Source organism: Acanthopagrus latus, chromosome 13 (assembly GCF_904848185.1).
Source record: "Acanthopagrus latus isolate v.2019 chromosome 13, fAcaLat1.1, whole genome shotgun sequence".
Classification (NCBI taxonomy): Eukaryota; Metazoa; Chordata; class Actinopteri; order Spariformes; family Sparidae; genus Acanthopagrus; species Acanthopagrus latus.
The window spans coordinates 5554240-5573959 of NC_051051.1; the positions used below are offsets into that span (position 1 = coordinate 5554240).

Here is a 19720-nt window from a genome sequence, read left to right on the forward strand (position 1 = left end):
ATTCCAAGGAAATATTGTGGTAGTCACTCAAACACGGCAGCAGAGATATCTACATGAGATAAGCAGACAGAGATGCAGAGTCTCACGCATACATCGAACGGCTTTGTTTAAAAAAAAGACAGTTAGCATAAAATGAAGAAAACAAAGTGATGTGATCATTTACACTTCATTTAGGAGCGATAACTTGGATGAGAAAGCAGGGGGTGTGAGAGCGATGTTGACAAGTCGTGTACAGTAAGAGTGATGGGCTGAGGGAGAAACGGAGCGTGCCTATATTTGTGTGTGCATCTGTCTATTGTGACATCTGCGTGCATGTGTGTTGAATTACAGTTGGGACGGCCGGATAAGTGGCTCAGAGTAGTTTACTGCCAGAGCATATTCATTTCAAAGCCAACTCTGAGACACACACCAGGGAAGTGGGAGCGGGGAGGCTTACTGGCTAATCTGGTCAGAGAGCGAGCTGGAAGCTACACAGAATTCTTAATGTAGCGGATGGGAAAAAGAAGAAGAAAAAAAAAAACTAATTAGTGACTGCAACCACGGAAACACTTCCCCTTGTGCACGTCGCAGCGTGTTTATGTGAAAGGAAAAAAGACGAGGAGGAAATCGAGTGTGTGTGTGTATGTGTGTGTGTGTGTCCCTGTGTCTCAAGATGGAGTGTTTACCATCTCGAGGTCAATCTGACCTCTCTGACCTCCTCTGTGTGATTTCGCGCTCTTGCACCTGAGTGCAGTCTCTTACACTTGGATGTCAAGCATGATCCTCTTGTCCTCTTCCACATGGATACCCCAGATGCAGTCCTGCCCCTTGTCGTACGCCTCGGGCCAATTGGGAGACAGCACCACACCGGCAGAGTCCGTGATCTCCCCGCTGCACACGGCTGCAAAGCACAAAACACCTCAGGTTGAAGCTAAGACACAAATCTATGCATTGCATCAAATTTTAAGGCCCAGTCCCAATACACCTCTTCCTCCCACCACTTCACGCCTAGGAGTTAACACATGGTGTGGACAGACATAGTGTTCCCTCCAGAATCTCAGATTGTGTTATTTACTGTAAGGTGATAGTGCACCACTCATGAAGAGGCTAACTCAATCTGTCAGACACTCAAAAATTGATCAGGTCTCTCTCACAGAATTTTCCTATTAATGGTACCTTAAGAGGTGACTCTCATCTGGCTTCTTCACTGAGAACCATACAGGCAACCAAATCTATACAGTGACTTTTCTAAATATCTAAATTTAAAATGCACAATTCCCACATTCCCCCCCCTTTTGTGGAGTCTCACAGAATCACTGTATTATGGTGATTAGTTTGCTGATGTCTTGGTAGCTAAGGTTAATGTTGTTATTTGTGCAGGACAGACCCACATTTTTGACGTATTCCAATGTTGCATTCCCCTTTTTGATGGCATACGACACCTGAAATCTAGCTAAAGTCCAGCAGCTAAGTTGCTACACTTTGTACAAGTCCTCCAATATCAATGTAGACTGGCGGGATACGAGCTCAGGTTGCTAATGTGATAATGTGAGCCTATAAAGCACTGCTAGTGGCCAGGTAATGAAGCAGTGATGACTTAATTGATGGCGTGAGATGGGGAACAAATTGTGTGCATCCGTGCTTTTCCAAAGTCTCTCAGATAAATGTTAAATTTGCATTCTGATATTACCAGGACTGCCACGGTAACGCAGGAGGACTCAGCAAAATGAATACCAAATCATGCTAATTGTCACATGCAAGTAACAAGTAAAAGGAGCTTAAAATGCACCTGAATGGATATGTGATTTCATACGATGGTGCTCGCGGTCTGAATGCTTAATAAAACGCAGCTGAAATCGAGTGTGCAGGCTCCTTGACATGAACCCTGTAAAAACTGCATACTAGCACTGAGCCGCTTGGTGACCATGACCCACAGGAGCAGAAATTAAATTTTCTCATATCCAGCTTTACTAGAGAGCTTTTCAATTTCACCGTGTGGCAGAATGACCAAGCGGCCAACAAAGAAGGGAGGGGGGGGTGAGGTCAGCGTGTTGTGCGTGTGTGTGTGGGAAGAGCAGAAGGGAAGAGCTCAACGATAGCTTTTTAGTACGGCATGAAGTCTGCGCAGCGTGGAAAGCGTTCATCTTAGGCCAACTATTGTATGCCTTTTAATCTTTAGCACTTCTAAAATCTGCCCTGCGAGCGCACATGTCAGAGTAAATCACTGTTACAATTTTAAGGGGGAAATTTATCGTTGATCAAAGGAAAGCAGCTTACTGTAGGAAGATATAGTTAACTGTGAGTCCTCCTTTTAATATTTAACTATAAAGACTTCACTAAGTCCTGCAGTGATCAAGAAGACAATGAAAGCCTTGGGTCATTATAGGTCAGCCATTTCTGCTCCAGTGGAAGCAGGAGCCCTATTATGCTTTTTCACTGAGTTTTATGGGGTCTCGCTTAAAGTTAAAAAAAACCCAGAGTTCATTCCAACGGGAGATCCACTGCTCCTGAAATGCCTGAAACGCCCTGTCAGTAGTCCCATCTTTAATCCGGTGACTTCCTCTTGACATTACACTATATCAACATATCATACATTTGCATAATTTACACCTAGCGCCTGGTTTGACATGTAAAGAATTAAGTGCTGACTGCTTGCATGAGCATTATGTTGAGCGCACATCTGTTATTATGTGTAACTTGAATTAGCACCCAGCAGTTAACCCTGCCAACACCATACAAAGAGTGTTATTACGGCTGTCATGATATATTTTCAAAATAATTCATCCATCCATCCATCCATCCATCATCTGTACACATTATATGTACGCCGCTTAATCCTCTGCAGGGTCGCGGGGAAAATAATTCATTATAACAATATTGTTGCAATTTCTGTAAAGAAAATTTAAAACAAAAAAATGCTCTTAGATTGACCTTAACTTTGTTTCTTTTGTGTTTTGTCAAATGAAAAGCATTTGTGATTCCAGTGTAGTGAAGGAGGAGGGAGAGTCTATATCTCCTGTTTGTTTTTTTATTATCACGTATATAATCAACATGATGTTAACATTTTATTCTTTCTCCGAACCATCAGGACGATGTGATGTATTTGGCATGATGGCCAGTGAGGCTGAGGCTGAAACTGATTAAACATTAATCATATAATGAGCGAAGGTGAAGTTTTTGGTTTAGAAATGGTTCTTATTTAGTATTTATTTGGCAATATTTACTGTAGTTATGCCACTAAGAGAGGAAGCCAAATACAGTGGGAGAGCTGCCTGGGATGCAGTTAGTGGTACTGGCTTAGGCATGTGTGAGCTGACCAATCAGAACAGACTGGCCTTTCAGACAGGTGAGCCTTAAAGGAACAGGAGCTAAAACTGAGCGTTTCAGACAAAAGGGGAATGCAGCACTGCAGCACTGGACAGTATGAGAACATTGGTGTGTTTTTGAGAATTAGGTCATGTAAAATCTTTTTTTTTGAGTATGTCTCTAGTGTCTCACAGTTACCCAAGTGGGTGTATTCAGTTGACTCACCCCTACAAGCCGGCTCGGTCTCATTCCACTGGGGGTTTTGTGCATCCACGCACTCGATCACCACGGAGCCTTGCTCCAGTGTGTAGCCGGGGTCACACGAGAATTCAACCACTGCCCCCACACTGTAGGTGGAGTCACTGCCGCTGAAGTTGCCGTATTTCACAAAGGGCTCGTAGCACATACCTTTGGCAAAAGCTGTGGATGGGAAGACATACGTGGCATCAAACATGCGTGACAAGGTAAGCAAAGGTGACGTGACAGGAAGTGCACGATCAACCTGCCTTCATATCTGATGGCTGCACCGGTGGAGGTCAACGTCCCGTCCGTGGTGAACTCTATAAATAGGTGACGTCCGGTGCTGAGCACACCCTCGTTGGGCAAGTACTCAACCTCATAGGAGTCGTACACAGGGGGAGAGTCTATGTTGTTGCCATTTTTAATCAGCAGCCTAAACACATGGAGAAGAAGGAACAGATTCAAATGGATGTAAGTGAGCCTTGAGAGGTAAGAGAGGCATTAGAAGAGAAGTTACAAGCTATCTGAGAGCTGCTCACTGTTCCAGTTGTGGCTGTAATAACTTTTGCGATAACAATTTCCAGCGCTCGGTAATGAGGTGAATGGCCGTGTGTGACAATAGCCATATGGATCAGTAGTTACTGAAAAATGTGATGCAATTTGCTGTCTCCTGCCTCGCCCTACCCTCTGTAGTCCTCTCAATTCATTCGCTTGATGGAACACTGTTAAAGGATTATAATGATAAAAGGTCCTTTCAAATTCATCTGTCACTCCCTGAAGATTTTGGTTATTTATAGCCTTTGAGGGTTTTAATGATCCGTCCACAGGCAGCGCGCTATTCAGAAAATGAGTTCAAAAGCTCTGCCTGCCTGCCTATTAGCCCAAGACACCATAGTCTCATTGTCAGCATGCGTTTTTCGATATTTAGCAGTGTGCATACGCTACCTGTCATCGTCTTCTGCCAGAGCCACCTTCTCAAAGTGAACGTGAAGCCGTTGGCCTTCGGGGGCCTCCAGGACCCAGTGGCATGTCAGGTTGTTGCTGTAGTTGCCGGGGAAACCAGGAGAGACGATGCGACCATAGGTGGCATTTTTTATCATTCCCCCGCAGGATGCTATATGAGACAAAAGTCAGCGAGAGAAGAGAGGGAAGGAGACAAAGAGTGAGACGGGATGAGAAAAGTAATGACACCAACTGTGGTACGGTGGAGTTTGAAGAAAAGTCCCTGCCTGGGCATAGATTGCATCAGTATCCAGTGGAGTGTTGCTGGACTACACCGGGTGGCTCACCTGGGTCTTAGAGTGTGTGATGGACTTGTAAGGAGAACAGCAAAAATGGCAACAGTAACACTATCAGTTCAGAGCAGCTGCAGGCAGGCACAGAGGAAGGCAAGAACTGGCAGACGAGACTTTACCAGCAGGAGAAGGATAGTCATGCGGCCCAGTTCTAATTAAGGAAGCCAGGTCCAATGGCCTTGTTTTGCCCCGTCTCCGAAGAATAGCTCGCTGTGCTTCTAATCACATGCAAACACACTCATTTGGCCCGGAGTGTAACCAATCAACTCGGCAGGAGACAACGCAGTGAAAGCTGGCGTTAATCAAAATCACCTGTGTTCTAGGGAAAAGCTGAAGACCCAGAGAGTACCTCCGATTTTCAGTTTTCGTTTTAAATTATGAACTCATCATTTTAATTGTTTAAAAAAAAAACTCCTCCCTCCATTTTCTAATTTAATAAAGGTCCTTGGAAACATTTGGACGAATTCAAATACAAGTACGAGTTTGCCTTGGATACCAGCCTCAAGTCAGTGTTAACTACTAGAAGGTAATTGAGTACAAAAAATAAATCTAGCCAATACCCAAATTAACCCGGAGGTACAACCATGTTATACAGTGTGTACACATTTCGTTTGCGTGATTACATTTTGAGCTGTTCAGTAAGAGGCTACCATCTTATTGCCCTGGCGTTAATGAGTTGACACACATCTGGCAAAGAGGCGACTCGTCGTCTTACCCACACACTGGGGCTCCTTCCCGCTCCAGTACGGTGTGGTTGCGTTGCGACAGGTGAGCATTTTGGGGCCTTGCAACTTGTAGCCGGTGAAACAGCGGAAGAAGGCTTCTCCGCCGGCGTGGAGGTGCGTCACCGAAACCTCTCCACCGGCGGGCTCTTTGGGGAACGAACAGCTCAGGACGAAGGCTGGAGAGGAAAGAAAAGGGGAAAGTTAATAATATAATTAATTACAGTATAAAAACAATGTCTTAAATGCTAAAATTTAAATGCTAATTTAGCTCCACTTTAATATTAATATTAAAATGTGTGATTGTTGCTGTGGTATGTCCACTGTGTGACCCGATACACCCGCAATGTCACAGAGTACTGATGCAAACACGCTAATGCTTGACTGCAATTCAGCAGATAACACAACAGTTGATTTATTTGCTTATTACTGTGTAAGTCCTGATAATGAAACACTTTACCAAGAGACACGTCTCAGAACTCCATTTTCAGCCCGATTCTAAATATTCTTTCAGCAGACTGACGCCGATGTCACATCTGCAATGTAAAAAAATGACTAAATTTGTTTTTAGATACACAATTGCCAAATGCTTGATTTTTCCCATTCTGAGCAAAAAGTCTGATTCTTGCCAAAACAAACCGCCAACAATGTTAACTGGCACCACAACATAATCCCCTGTGTCTTCCATTGTGCATATGCCCGTGCTGTTGTGTTGCATTGTTGACCATGTTGTCTCTCCTCCAAACCGTCACCGAGCACCCGCAGACATTTTGGGGGGGGGAAGGGCAAAGAACAAATTGTATTCTTTCCATTGTTTGTGTAAACAAATCAGGTGCGATGTTTTAAATCTCTGTCTCTGCCTTCCTGTCTCTCTCTCTCTCTCTCTCTCACACACACTCTCGCACACACACACAAACACACACACACACACAATTAGAGAAGCTTTAACCAACCTTCAACTTTGTTTATAAACACTCATTTCTTAATTAATTGCATTTTACCAGCTCACGCAGTATGCAAATGTTCAGAGACATGTTTGCAGCGCTGCGGTAATTAACATCACTGTGTGGTGCAGTTGTAAGAGCCGCTGCAAACACTTTGACAAATGGAAACGTTGCGGATCAGCTGAACATCATAGCAGTAATGTGATAGCAGGAAGAGGAATTGCCCCTCTGTAGTGGCTGTCAAAGAGTCGTGATTCCAAGCAGGGTAAGATCAATGTTCCTGGACTTGCTTTGCATTGTTGTTTCTGTCCCTGCGTTTTAAATGAATGGTGTAGGACGGGATGGAGTTCACATGGATAATGGAGTGAGCTAACCAAGTCTGTAATGGAAGCTATTAAACAACCCTCTCTTCCTGTCTAATAACCACACTGTTCTACCTCATTAGTGTAGGCACTTTAATGACCAGACGAAAACTTTTAAACTTCTGGAAATGTGTTAACAACAAAACATGCTACATAATTGGAACCCACTATGGCTTGTGCTGCAATAACAGTGTGCTTGTGCACGGGCAAAATTGCAGAAACCTTTTACGGCCAACTTTACTCCAAAGTGTGCATGTTTTAGCCTAATGGGGTGTGTGCAATGCCTAAATAAGAGCTAATAGAAGGAGAAAACAACAAGGGAAAGGGTATACTAGAAGACCAGTCTGGGCTGAAATTGCATTTGCAGTCTTAAAAGCAATTATGATAATAATCAGGCAGGGGATATGTAGTGTAAACACCTTAATCTACTTATGTTAATATGATTGAGGTTATTTGGTGTTTACAGAATGAAGAAGAGGACTGCAATGATTCTCAGCCGCACAGTTTAAGGGCTGTTTGGTGGGTTCATGATTATAGAAATCGACTTAGATGATGGGCAACACTTCATTTTACAGGTCTGGAAATGTGATGGTAAGTGGGTGGTAATTACCAGGGATGTTGCCTCTTCTACCTCTTCCGTGTGAACAGAAGTTCATGCCGCTGTCACGGAAGATATTGTTTAATATGACCAGAATCAAGCATAAAAGAAACAGGTAACATCAAAGGGTAAACTGTAATGGTACTTCATGACCAATTAAGACTGGATCATTGAAAATTACCCCAATATTAATTTCTTAAATACATTGCTGGGAAACCCCCCCCCAACCAGTTTATGCTTCCATTAACGTCTTCTTATCATGCCAATTTAAATTCCAGCTAGTTTCTGTCCCCCTTTTTTTTAATTTACCCACAAATTTGACAGGGATTAGCTGAAAATTAAGCTGCAACAACTCCGGCCTGCTGAAGGGAAGTTGGACAGAAGTTTGTTCTGCAACAGCTCACTTTAAAATTTGTCCTGCAGAGAAGAACTTAGACAGAATCTATTTCAAAGTGAAACTGCAACAACTGACTTTAATTTAGTGACCTGCTGAAGGGAACTTAGACAGAAACTATTTCAAAGTCAAGCTGCAACAAATGACTTTAATGTAGTGACCTGCTGTTGGGGAAGTTACTGTAAGTATTACCTGCTACCTGTTTATTCTTCCATACAGCTTTTGTGCTTGATTCTGATCAAATTAATCTATTGCTGCAGTGTTAAATTCAATTGCCATGAAAAAGATAGAATTGGCAAAATCCTATCAGTATTAAAATGCAATGTTTACTGAGGAAATTGAAAGTCACAACCTGAGATTTATTTTTTTGCGTGGTTTCAAACATGCCTGGCCCACTCTAAACGGTGCTGATAAAGTAAACACCAACTGTTAGAAAAGATTGTGACACAGGTCCAAAGATAAACAGCCAAAGGGCCTCTTAAAATCGTACGTTTAGAGCATGACAAAAAGCAAAAGCCAACACTAGACAGACGTCTTCTTGGTCCACGCACAGGAATAATAAATCTATTTGGGTTCTGAGGTCTTTCCGTGCACAGATGCTGAGCAAATAGAGGTTAAACAGCACAAAAAAAAGATGGGACACTGCAGCAGGTTGGATTTTGGAGTGCTTTCAATGCAGTGAGTCATTTGTAGATGATATAACAACATTCTACTGGTATTTTCTAGCATCACCTTGAAGCTAAATGGGATATTCAAAAAATGTTGTTCTATCAATCTTTGATCTGAACTCGAGGGAAAACAGCCCTAAATGCATAATGGCCATAAAGGCTTGTGAAACTGCCCCCATCTACGATGGTTTAATAAAGTGGCTGGTTTTTCTTTTACACAAGCCACTGGTTTCAACCATAATGAAACAGGCCTTTTCTTTTGCAGTAAATCAGTGAGCCACAGGGACGAGGTACGCTGCCCCTGGGTCATCCATTCCATTCATAGTTTATCACTAGCTCCAATGAACCTAGTTATTGCCATTATCATAGCAGCATTTACATCCCTATTGAGCATGCAGTGGGAGAGCCAGAGGCAGAAATTGTAGAGCCAATTCCTGAAGTATTAAATTACGTGCTGCCTCCATTCCAGTAGATGTGGTGCTGGGCCATAAAGTCTGATTGTTTTGCCATTACAAATAATAGATCCATGGTGCAGACAGCCAGGAAGATTAGCTGATGGTACTGTAGGGCCACAGGAAACAGATGTGGAGCTTATGTCTTTACTTAGTGTTTCCTTGTTGAGCTGGGGAAACGGTCACACTAAAAGCAGACAGGTAAACCTAAAGTTTTACAATATGACTGGTGAGGAATTTAGCATTTGAGACTAATTTTCTGCTTTTCTAGAGAGACAAAAGTTGAAAATGTGTAGAACACACAAAGGAACTTGCTTTGCTTGCCTCTCTGTTTATTGCCATTCCAATGGATCCCTTTGTAAATTAGTAATATGTAGATATCAATATTTATATTTCAATATTATTTACTGTCAAACAGGTGATAAAGCCCATCCAAATCAGACAAATGAACAAATAGGTGGACTGTGCAAGCAGCTTATTACGCCATATATTTACTTTTTTGTCAAGCAGCGACCTTTAGTGGCCATTGTAATTATAATAATATAAGGAGGAAGTCAGTTGTAGTTCATTAGTATGAAGTTTGCATAAGGAGGAGAATGGGTGGATGGTGGGGTGAAACAAACAAAGGACTTTCACCAAGGAGATGGCTGGTCATGTTGGTTCATCACTGACTTCTTACATGTGGCACTTTTAAGGAACAAGTAACAAGTATTTACTGAATCTGCAAGCGTACGATGAAGGTTCGCCTGATGCTGCTACTCTGCAAAGGTCATTTTGTTTTGGGAAGGCTGATCTATGTCGTTTTGAGAGGCACCGGCAGTCAACCTATTCAGTGGATGTGTTGGATAATCGGGCGTCCTAGCTGCAGAACCAAGTGTGATGCATTCCCATATGTCATTCAAAATGACACTGTTTAGATGAGAAGGGCCATCACAGGTCAAAACAAGGAGACATTACTTCCATAAATGCTATAATGTCAATGCTGAACATAATTTATGAGTGGCATGTATAGGCACTTTGTTTTTTTAGAAATAGGTGTCTATGAAAAAGGTGAGGAAAAAATAGATAAAACCTTTGGGAGAGTTTAAAGTTAAGAAGTTTAAAAAAAAGAAAAAAAAAATCTGTGGCTTGTCATAACCAGAACATAATCATAAAGCATCTGAACATGTGCTAAACACTTCTTTCAATTTATTTTTATCATTTCACACGGGAGCATTTTGAAGAGTTCAAGGCTAATACATCCCGTCTCTCTTCTTTCTATCTCATATCCGTGCGGCTGCAGTGGATTCGTCCTGCCATTTTTTTGACTATGAAGTATTTCTGTTCATCTTACTTCATGCCGTTTCTCACGTATCTGAAATTCAAGTATTTTGCGTCAACAAAAATGGAGCCAAGAATTTGCATATTGGATCCGAGAATGAGTAACGGTTTCTTCAGCCCTGTGTCAAAAGTTGCCGCCGATCAACTTTTCCGAGATAATTTAAAGAAGGAAAACATTTCCAGAAAGAGCAATTGCTACGACTCCTACTTTCACACACACACACACGCGCACACACACGCGCACACACCTCCCATTAATGAGCCTTATTCTGCTGTATGCACATTTTTCATTTGCCGGAGTACTTCAAATTCTGAATGCTGCTCTTCAACCAATAATGGACAAATATTGCGTGGCAAAACAGACGAGGTGAAGCAGCCGGTAATACCAAGTTATCCACCGCATTTGGACAAACAAATAAAATGCATTTCAATTTGGACCTAATAAACTGTTTCTCTGTTGTATCTCAAGTGTTGCCTGAATCCCTTCAGGTGAAGAGCTGGAATGAGATCAAACCTGGAAAAGTGAGGGCGGGAGATAATGGAACAGGGTGACAGAAAACAGAATAGCAGTAATGAATGTTGTGTCGATTGCTATTGTTGTATTTAATGAAGGTATATTCTGAGAATATAATCCATCGTGTACAACATCGACATTTTGAGAGTAAAATGAGTTTCCGAGGAAAGAAAACCCTGTGTTAATGACTTTTCTTTTCCAGTCAGTTGTTGTTTTAGTCCACTATGATGACAGCAGTCTTACAGTTTGCAGCGTGACAGTGTTACTATCCCTGCATCCAAGCCTCACATCTGGCTGTGCACCAAAGCATTCCCCTTTTACAGAGAGATCAATAGCGTTGTCTCTTGGAAAGTGATTAAGTTGTAGAAAGCCAGACCATAGTTCTGCCATGATATGGCCTATTGATATTTATGTGGTTGGGTTAAAAACTCGATTTTAATGGTCATTTACTCAATAAAGGCTATTAAAGAGAAATAACTTTGGACTAGAGGCGGCATCTCATCAATGCTGCTGAGAAGTTGTGGCAAATGGTGGATCGCTGCCAGTGGCAGAGGTCCTCTGGCTACCTCACTTGTCAACTTGGCTTATTAGTTACAGCCGATCGATATTCCCTGTAAAAACATCACCGCCATTGGTGGTGCCATTGATTATGCTCTGTATACTTCATAAAAATCCTGAAATGACAAGTCAAGTTCACCTGCGAGGTCAGAAATAACAGCAATCACTTAACAGCTAAATAATGAGGAGGGTGCAGTTGAATTCCATCATTAATAAACGAATGGCGCAATACAGGAGGAGGACTCCTCAGGTCAAGACTGTGCTGTCCACTCACATCTGAAGGAGAAAAATCATTCATTTGTGGACAACAATGTAAACACTCTTGGCTGGAGAAGACAGAAGGTTCGAAAGAGGACTAAAGGAATCCATCTAGGTCAAACTGGTCCAACTGTCTCTGAACAGAGAAGGAGGCCTAAGATATAACATATCACCAACCTACAATGAAGCACTGTTCTCTCCCCAGACAGCCGAACAACCATTCACACCTTGGCTCACCTAGATCTAGCAACCCACACGAAGGCCGGTTTGACCAACGACCCACAAGTGGCCCTAACGACTCTGAAACTCAGAGCTCACATGTGTCCTTAATGACTCTGTATGGACACTCCCACACAGAGTCTTAAAGCCTGCAAATCCTCTCCAGTTAGAAGAAGCCTCTTGGAGGAGAGGTGAAAGATCTTCACAAAACTGAAACAAGTCCAGCTGCCTACGATACAGCACCTAGAATCATTAATAAAGTTTAATTTAAAGTGAAGAAACTTTTTAACTGGGTAAAACTGACCTTGGGTTGCCCACATTTGTATGTGCGGTGTTATACTAAATTACTGGTATCCACAATTCTCATGCATACAAATGATTTTTCCCTTTTAAATAAATTACAGCTCTTATTGATCCCTGTGTTTAAAAAAAGTCAGAATACGTCTTTAACAAGGGGAATTATCCTTCTTTCCAAAAAACTGTTTTGCATATGCCATCATGGTGGAGACTTTATTTCCCTTTTTCTGTATTTAGATTGCTCATCTGGTTGCTAGCACTTTCGGATGGAGTGCCCTAACCCTTGTACGCATCGTAGCACTCTATTACATGGTAGGTTTATAGTTAATTAAACTTTAGTTAATAGTTATTTTACTTTTAACAAACAACGGAATGCTTTATTAAAATGTATGGAGCAATTGCAAAGGCTTCTACGCATGCTGCGATGCTTTGCTCTCCATCAGCACCGTCATTTGTAACCAGCGCGCGCTGATTCTGATGTGAAGTTCCGACAAAATTACAATGCAATAAATGAAAACAACATGTGCAGGAAAACAGTTTTTGTTCATTGGATAAAGCCTGCAGAGTGGGTTGCTTCTGACTTTTTCTCTTTTCATCATCACATTGCTTCATTTTCAACACATTAACTCCTTTTATCAGATGCAAACTTATAAAGGCCATCCAAATTATGTTTGTAGAGGAACTACTTGACGTGTGTTAACCATTTACAAAAGGTAATAAACAACACTTGCAGCATTTCAATTGCTCAATAGGTGGTTTGTAAAGCTTTTCGTCATTTGGTAACAGTGAAGAGACGATTAACTAAAGCTTAATTAACTACATTATGCCATCATACTAAAATGTTAATAGCGTTTGAAGGGTTTAAAATGTCAGCCGATCTTTCTTATCGAATAATAAGCGTATATTTTTACAAACATTGTAATCTCATATCCGTATCAGACTGGGAATATTTGGTTTTGCAGCGCTGTGTTGTATAATGATATAACCTTCATGACCTTGAGCCTTGTCAGTGATGGAAATGCTGTCATCACGGTGCAGATTGATTGTGTGCGTATGCAGCAGGGATGTTTACGCTTAAGATGCATTCATTAGTGTTCCATGTTCACGCGTCGTTAGTTGCATGTATGCCATATTTTCATACAGCGACAGCGGCTGTCTCTGGACATTACTGTCGAACAGACAATGGATGTTCTATGCAGATGAGGATGTGTTGCACTCCATACAGTAAAACACACATATAATCATGTTCAAAGTGTCGGGCTCGCTGCCGATATTATAGAGGCATCCATCAGTCTGCCATCGCAGTCAGAGCCAGCGCCGTAGAAGATATTAATTACCCCGAGCTGAGATCCATCTCTCCACAGTTCTGTCTCCTTCTCCACGCTTGTCCAATCACATTTCTCACAGCCCATTATAAAGGACAAGGTGATACTCCGCTTACCAAGGAGAGGAACACAAATTGAAATATCTTCTGTGTATCCAATATGTCTAGTCTCCGCAAAATCTGCTCTTTGCATTTTTTCTCATTAGTGTAGCTAAATTTGTCCCATCATCCTCCAAACCAAAGAGGCTGTTTGGTGGACAAGTAACGGTGTACATCTCAGTGTGGGGGGTTTTTACATGGGTTTGTAAATGCTACTATTGCTGGCAGTTGTCTATGCGACAGTGTTTCATAAGGGTTTTATAGGGTCATAACAATTGGTATCATAAAATGGCTGAGAATACTCTGGAAAATTACTGAGTTGAGCCAAGATGGAACCCTCTTTGTATCAATTAAAGACAGCGAGCAACCCAGGGAGGGTTTTTTTTCCTGGCCATTGTGGTGCCCTCGGCCAAACCTCTACTAGAGGATTGATGTTTTCATAGCAGAATAATTCAATGATATCGGAGTTTGGAATTCTCTTTTTTCGGCTTGCCTCAGTTTTCTGCTCTGCGCTGAACCCATCATCATTATCATTATCCACTAAATGACAGTTTCTGTCATTTCTGTAGCGAGGTGCAAGTATGACCGGTGTCTGACTTTCACTTATGGATGTCTGGAGCACATTTTACCATCCAAAATGTATTTAAAAGTCCACTGTGTAGGATTAAAAGACTTGTGTTTTTCATTAGTGTTAAGGATTGTTGTGTTACCTCATAATAAACCTTTGACATCTACAGAGTGAGCGGGTCCTTTTCTAGTGTCCACCATGATGAATCGCCATGTTTCTACAGTAGCCAAGAACAGACTTTCATGGGGGTTTTTCTTGCAGTTTTTGCAGCTCCCATAAAGCGGAATAAGTCGGTGGTCAATGCAGGAGAGGCCATTATATCCTATACAATGGACCTTTCTCTTCCACAACAATAGCGCTTAGAGATAGTTTTGACTCTTTCCTTTTGGATCTGTTGCTTGCTTGTTCACAAACATGTTTTCAGCAGCCGACAATCCGAGAGCAAATGCCAGGTTTTGAAGCGTCACTTTGTGCTGAAAAGTAATGTGGACATAAATGCTCAGAAGAGGAGACCTGATTTGCCCCTCCTGACAAATCGAAGAAGAAGTCTGGGCAGAGGGCTTGATGTCTAGATTATCTGGAAAACGTGAGGGGGGTACAGATCCAGTCTTAAGTCTCTCGAACTGCTCCAGACTCATCAGGGCCTCCCCGACTAATATCAGACATATCTAGGATTCAAAACCTGGACGATTGTGGTTGTCTGTAGATCAATACATTCACAACAGTCAATGCAAGAGATGCCCTGGAGCAGTGGACGGTGCTGCCAGGTAACGGTAAACAACCTAGGCTAATGCTAGCTAGCATACTACTTTTGACCAATAATGAGGCTGACAGCTAAAATCTCACATCCTGTCCCCACTGAAGAGTAGACAGCCCGTGCTGACCACGTCGTCTTTTGCTTTTGCAATGTAATTAAAATAAGGCGACTAGAGATGTCTTACATTTCGCACGTGAGGTGCTGCACAGCTCCCTCTGGCAGTGCAGCCTTCATAATACCCCGTAGTGTGTGTGTGCAGGTTTGAGGGTAGAGAGAAGAACACTGCTGAAGAGTCTCCTTGTGTGTGTGTATAATGAGACCGGATTTCACAGTTGGTTCAAAAGTCCTTTAGTGTGAGCCAGGCCTAAGCTACTGTTCTACAGAGTCCACAACATGAAGATACTCAGCACAACACACTAACCCCTAACCCAACACAATAACACTGACCAACTGGTAACAGTTACCTATGTATGGATCGCATCCACAACTTCCACACTGTGTCAAACAAACAATGCCAGTATTACATGTCCTGTAGAAAACGCCTGTGCATGATAGTCAGCTGTTTTTCTTTTGTCGGTTTCCTGGTGCTAGCTATTTTAAACACCATTTTAAACAAATTGTGCTTTTAAAAGAGTAACTGGGGACAAAATATGCCATTTAAAAAAAAAAAAAAAAAAGTGGTTGAGATGTATCCCTGGTGTAAAACTCATGTCCATTGCCAAGGCTATTTCAATCATAAATGCCTGGATTAGTCTCTCTATCATTACAGCTTTTACCCTATAATTTCATCATTACATAGTTCTTTCAGCTGATTAACGAGTGCGCAGCTGATGCAGAGGGTGCACCTGCACACCTACACACACGATAATCCAGTTCACGAGGCTTGTCCAGCACTTCGGGATATGATGTTTGCATTGAACATGAGGAAGTACTTGTTTATTCATGATCTTTACAAAGCAGCGTCAGCAAATGTCATGTGGGTCAGACACACACACACACAAAAAAGCCGCAGCCAGCAGTTTCGATTAATAATCTGATGGGCATCGGCAGCTAGCGTGGCGTCGCCGCCGCCGAGCCTGCTGTCCCCTCTCTGCACCGGGAGGGGAGCGCAGTGCAGTGGGACCTTTGGGTTTATTCTTACGGGGAATGTGCAATGATGGATAGATGAATAGGTCTTGTTTAATGATACAAATGAGCAGAAACAGCACAGAGCGTCCATTTATCAATAAACATTTCGCGCAAAATTATGCTGATGAGCTGAAATGTGCAGAGGGGACGTGAAGGAGAAAAGTACACCCACTGACACTGTAATTTATTTCAACCATTTGCCACCATCTGTCCCCATCTATGCATCACCCTGTAAAATCTGCACTGACCCGTCGCTGTCATCATTCAGCCTGACCACACACACACACCCAAACCGATATTCACACATCCAGCAGTGACGGGCTGATTTATCCCACGTCAGCAGCGCCGTTTTGATGGCTGCTTTCATTTTCAAGCTGATGAAAGTGCTACAGTAATATGGGGGAATGAATGTTTTGTCCACCGGCTTCCACCATCAACTCAAATCGATGGGGCATGTAATTGGTGGCCACTTTGTGTGATTGCTAAGATAAACAGACATTGTTGCGGACACGGAAGATCAATGTCACGCACAAAACAAGCGCCGTAGACAGAGAGAGGGAAAGAGAGGGATGAATTTATGGGCCATCATATTCAGCGTCATCATATAGTAACTATCTCTGCTGTCACATGCTCTTGCAGGTACTATTCGACCAGATTTAACAGTTTATTCTGTTTGGTTTTAACCTCTGCAGAGGCAAATGGGATTCAGTGGTGGCGAAACTAGTAAAATCGCTAAAATAAATAGGCGGCTTTTTTTTTTGTTTGGTTTTCTGCTGCGGACGTGTGACTGACAAGCATGGAAAAAGCTTGCACACATCACAGGGTGTGTGATTTGGTTTTTCTTGTAAGTGTAAATTGCAGACAGCTTAACAGGCAGTGTTTTGAAAAATGGAGCATTTTATAGAAAACAGACCTCGTTGCTGCATTTTTTTTATGCAAATTGAGCACAAAGAGCTCACTCTGTGTTACAAATCTTTTATGCATTACTGTATTATATGATCAGTGGAGTTCCTGCCACTCCCTTCTGGTTGTAGGCATAGATACCCCAAGATCCAACTGAGCATAAAACCTGTGTATTCCCATGGCAATATCACCAATTAAACAGCACGCGGTAGCCATGGAATCTGGGGAGATATGTGGATATGTGGGTGGATGTGCAGCAGAATCACTATCTATTGTTGGTATACAGTTATTGACATGCACTGGACTGCGGTGACATTTATGATGGCTGCTCGAGATGATTTTAGATGACTTGTTTTTCTCTGTCTGTGACACAGGGTCCTGCAGTGACAGTTCTTCCCGCCATGTCTTATTTGGTCGGTGCTGCAACTTGTCTCAGCATCGAATGAAGCTCCGTTTTGTTCCAGAACTCAGTGAGGGTCGATTACAAATACCACGATCAAGGAGGGATGACAGCACAAAAGGCTGGATCGAGTTGAGCAGCGGTGCGACTGGCACACAGTTTGAATAATGTGAGAGTCTCACCTTGGTAATGCAGCAGGACGAATCCGGAGTTGTGCTGTTGGTCGCTGCGGAATCGGATGGAGATCTGGTTGCTCCAGCTGCGGAGCACGAGGCCCCTCATCAGGACCGACTCGTTGGCGAGGATGAAGGGTTCTCGGCCGCCCGTATCCTCCACGGTCACCTGCTCGCCCTCCAGCACGCTCACATTGAGCACCTGAAACAGAAGATTACACACAGGGCTTTATCACTGCATATCTGGCGCAATGCTAGAATGAATGTGTTTATTTGTATCCACTCTTTGAACAATTCATACCTTGAAGACTTTTCACATAAACACTGTACATGGAAAAAAAAAGGACACAGCGCCCAACTGTTGACTTATGGGGTCCCAGTTCACAGCAGATGGGATCTTAAATAGCGCCGCGTCTGTGTTTCCATTTAAAGCCAAGTTTGGTCTCATAATGTAGCTGTGAAAAAATGGGTCACCTACTGTGTTACTTTGCTCAGTTTTCTCCCGGCACAGTTGCACAGGGGATATGTTTGCTTTAGTCAATTCTTTGTTAACCAGCTCGCGGAGTGTAGCGATGTTTTCTCGAGCAAATGTAAAATCTGCCCGGGTCATTGCGCTCAAGGTGTGTTGCACAACTGACTCATCCCGTTTCTGTGTTCTCCATGTGCCTATAAGCCACTCTGACAGCAGTGCTTTATGTCTTCAACAGGTCTGAACAGCATCTGCAGCTAAATCTGGTGAGGGGGAACCTCGGGAGGATTGCATGTAGTTAAACTGTCTGGATAATGGAGTACTGACACATTTTCAGAGCAACATCTGATTAATTCCCCACTGAACCCTAAAGTAGGGGTGTTGATCCAACAGCAGGTCATGATTTTATTCTGTTTGCTGAGAGAAGAAAGGCTTCTAACTTTACCTGTGTGAGCAAAGCAGTCTTTGGGGTTTGACAGCACTGGTTGTTGCTCAGTCAAACAAAGATGGTAGTAGTATAGGATATCACATCACCTGATGTTTCTGAGGAAGGTATGGAAATCGGCGACCAAACAGAGTGCACCATTACTTCATTACAGTTTGGTGAAAATGCAATGCAACAGAATGTGACATAATATAAAAACTGGTGTCGTAACATCTGTGTGCTGTGTCCCAGAGATATCTTATGAAGTTAGCATGCTAACCAGCTAGCCCTGTTGCAGTGGAACAGCTCCCCATGCAAGCAGTATAAACACCAAAATTACACCGGTACTCTGAGCTCCACCCCTTGATCACTAACTGTGTGCCTAACTGAGCTAACTAGCTATAGCAGCTATAGTTAGCAGCACTATCTATAAGTAGCAGTTGCTCTGTTATTTTTTCCGCTATGTTTTTAAGACTTGACGGTGGCAAATAAAGTAGAAATTTTTTAGGTAGGTTTTTTTTTTTTGCACTCAATCAAAAAAAATAGTTTTAAATAACTTCAAAAATAACCTTCAAATAACCTCAGAATAGCAGCTGTAAATGTCATGTGCATTGACCGGTTCTCATAAAAAAGAGAGAGGAGATAAAAATCTCAATATTAAATCGCTAAGAGCTCAGTGAATCTAATCTGTTATAAACCAACTTGTGGACTGATCCAAAATGGACCCGGCTTCCTGTCTTGAAAGCTAAGTGCACCATCAAAGTTAATTCGACCACATCTATTTGAAGCTCTCAGTGAAATTCATAATATCTTCTGAAAACTAATGCTGTCATAGGTGGCTGCCTCCGGTCTCAGGTATGCCATGAGGCAGAAAAAAGGGTCGCCCTCCATAGGCAGACGTCCCCGAGGTAATGTGTGTGCAGGAGTGTTAGCGCAACGGCCTGGAAAAGCTGAGACAGTGGACAGGACGTGCACGTTGCACAACAGCAGCAGGAAAATGAATTTGGTGAGGCTGACTAACTGTCACTCAGTCGAAGGGGAGCTGACAATGAGCGCGGGGAGGCTAATGGACACTCTGAGACTGAGCTTAGAGGTGACTTCCTCCTGAATGATCCGTGAGGTCGGCCGCTTTGATTGATTTGATTTTTATCACAAGCTGGATTTAACCCGACGCCACTCTGGAGGGTTTTTTTTTTGTTTTTCTTAGACAGATGGAGAACAAATAGAGCAAACAGGAGATTAAAAATATTGAAAAACAGATATTCCTGTGTTTTCTACGTGTCCTATAAAATCGCCTCTGTGTGTGTTTTAATACAAAAACGTGCATCTTGTCGCCGCTGAGGTAGTGC

The 19720-nt window shown here is 42.5% G+C and overlaps 1 protein-coding gene across 2 annotated transcripts in view; it reads right to left on the reverse strand.

Moving 5' to 3' along the window:
- LOC119031941 (seizure protein 6 homolog) overlaps positions 1–19720 on the reverse strand; it is a 104292-nt gene that overhangs the window by 17011 nt on the left and 67561 nt on the right. For both annotated transcript variants that reach the window (XM_037120767.1, XM_037120766.1), the window contains 6 exons: positions 17488–17680; positions 5536–5721; positions 4471–4639; positions 3792–3958; positions 3511–3705; positions 742–880 (listed from right to left, as the gene is read on the reverse strand). In XM_037120767.1, the coding sequence (XP_036976662.1) occupies positions 742–880; positions 3511–3705; positions 3792–3958; positions 4471–4639; positions 5536–5721; positions 17488–17680 (1049 nt within the window). The remainder of the gene's footprint in view (positions 1–741; positions 881–3510; positions 3706–3791; positions 3959–4470; positions 4640–5535; positions 5722–17487; positions 17681–19720) is intronic.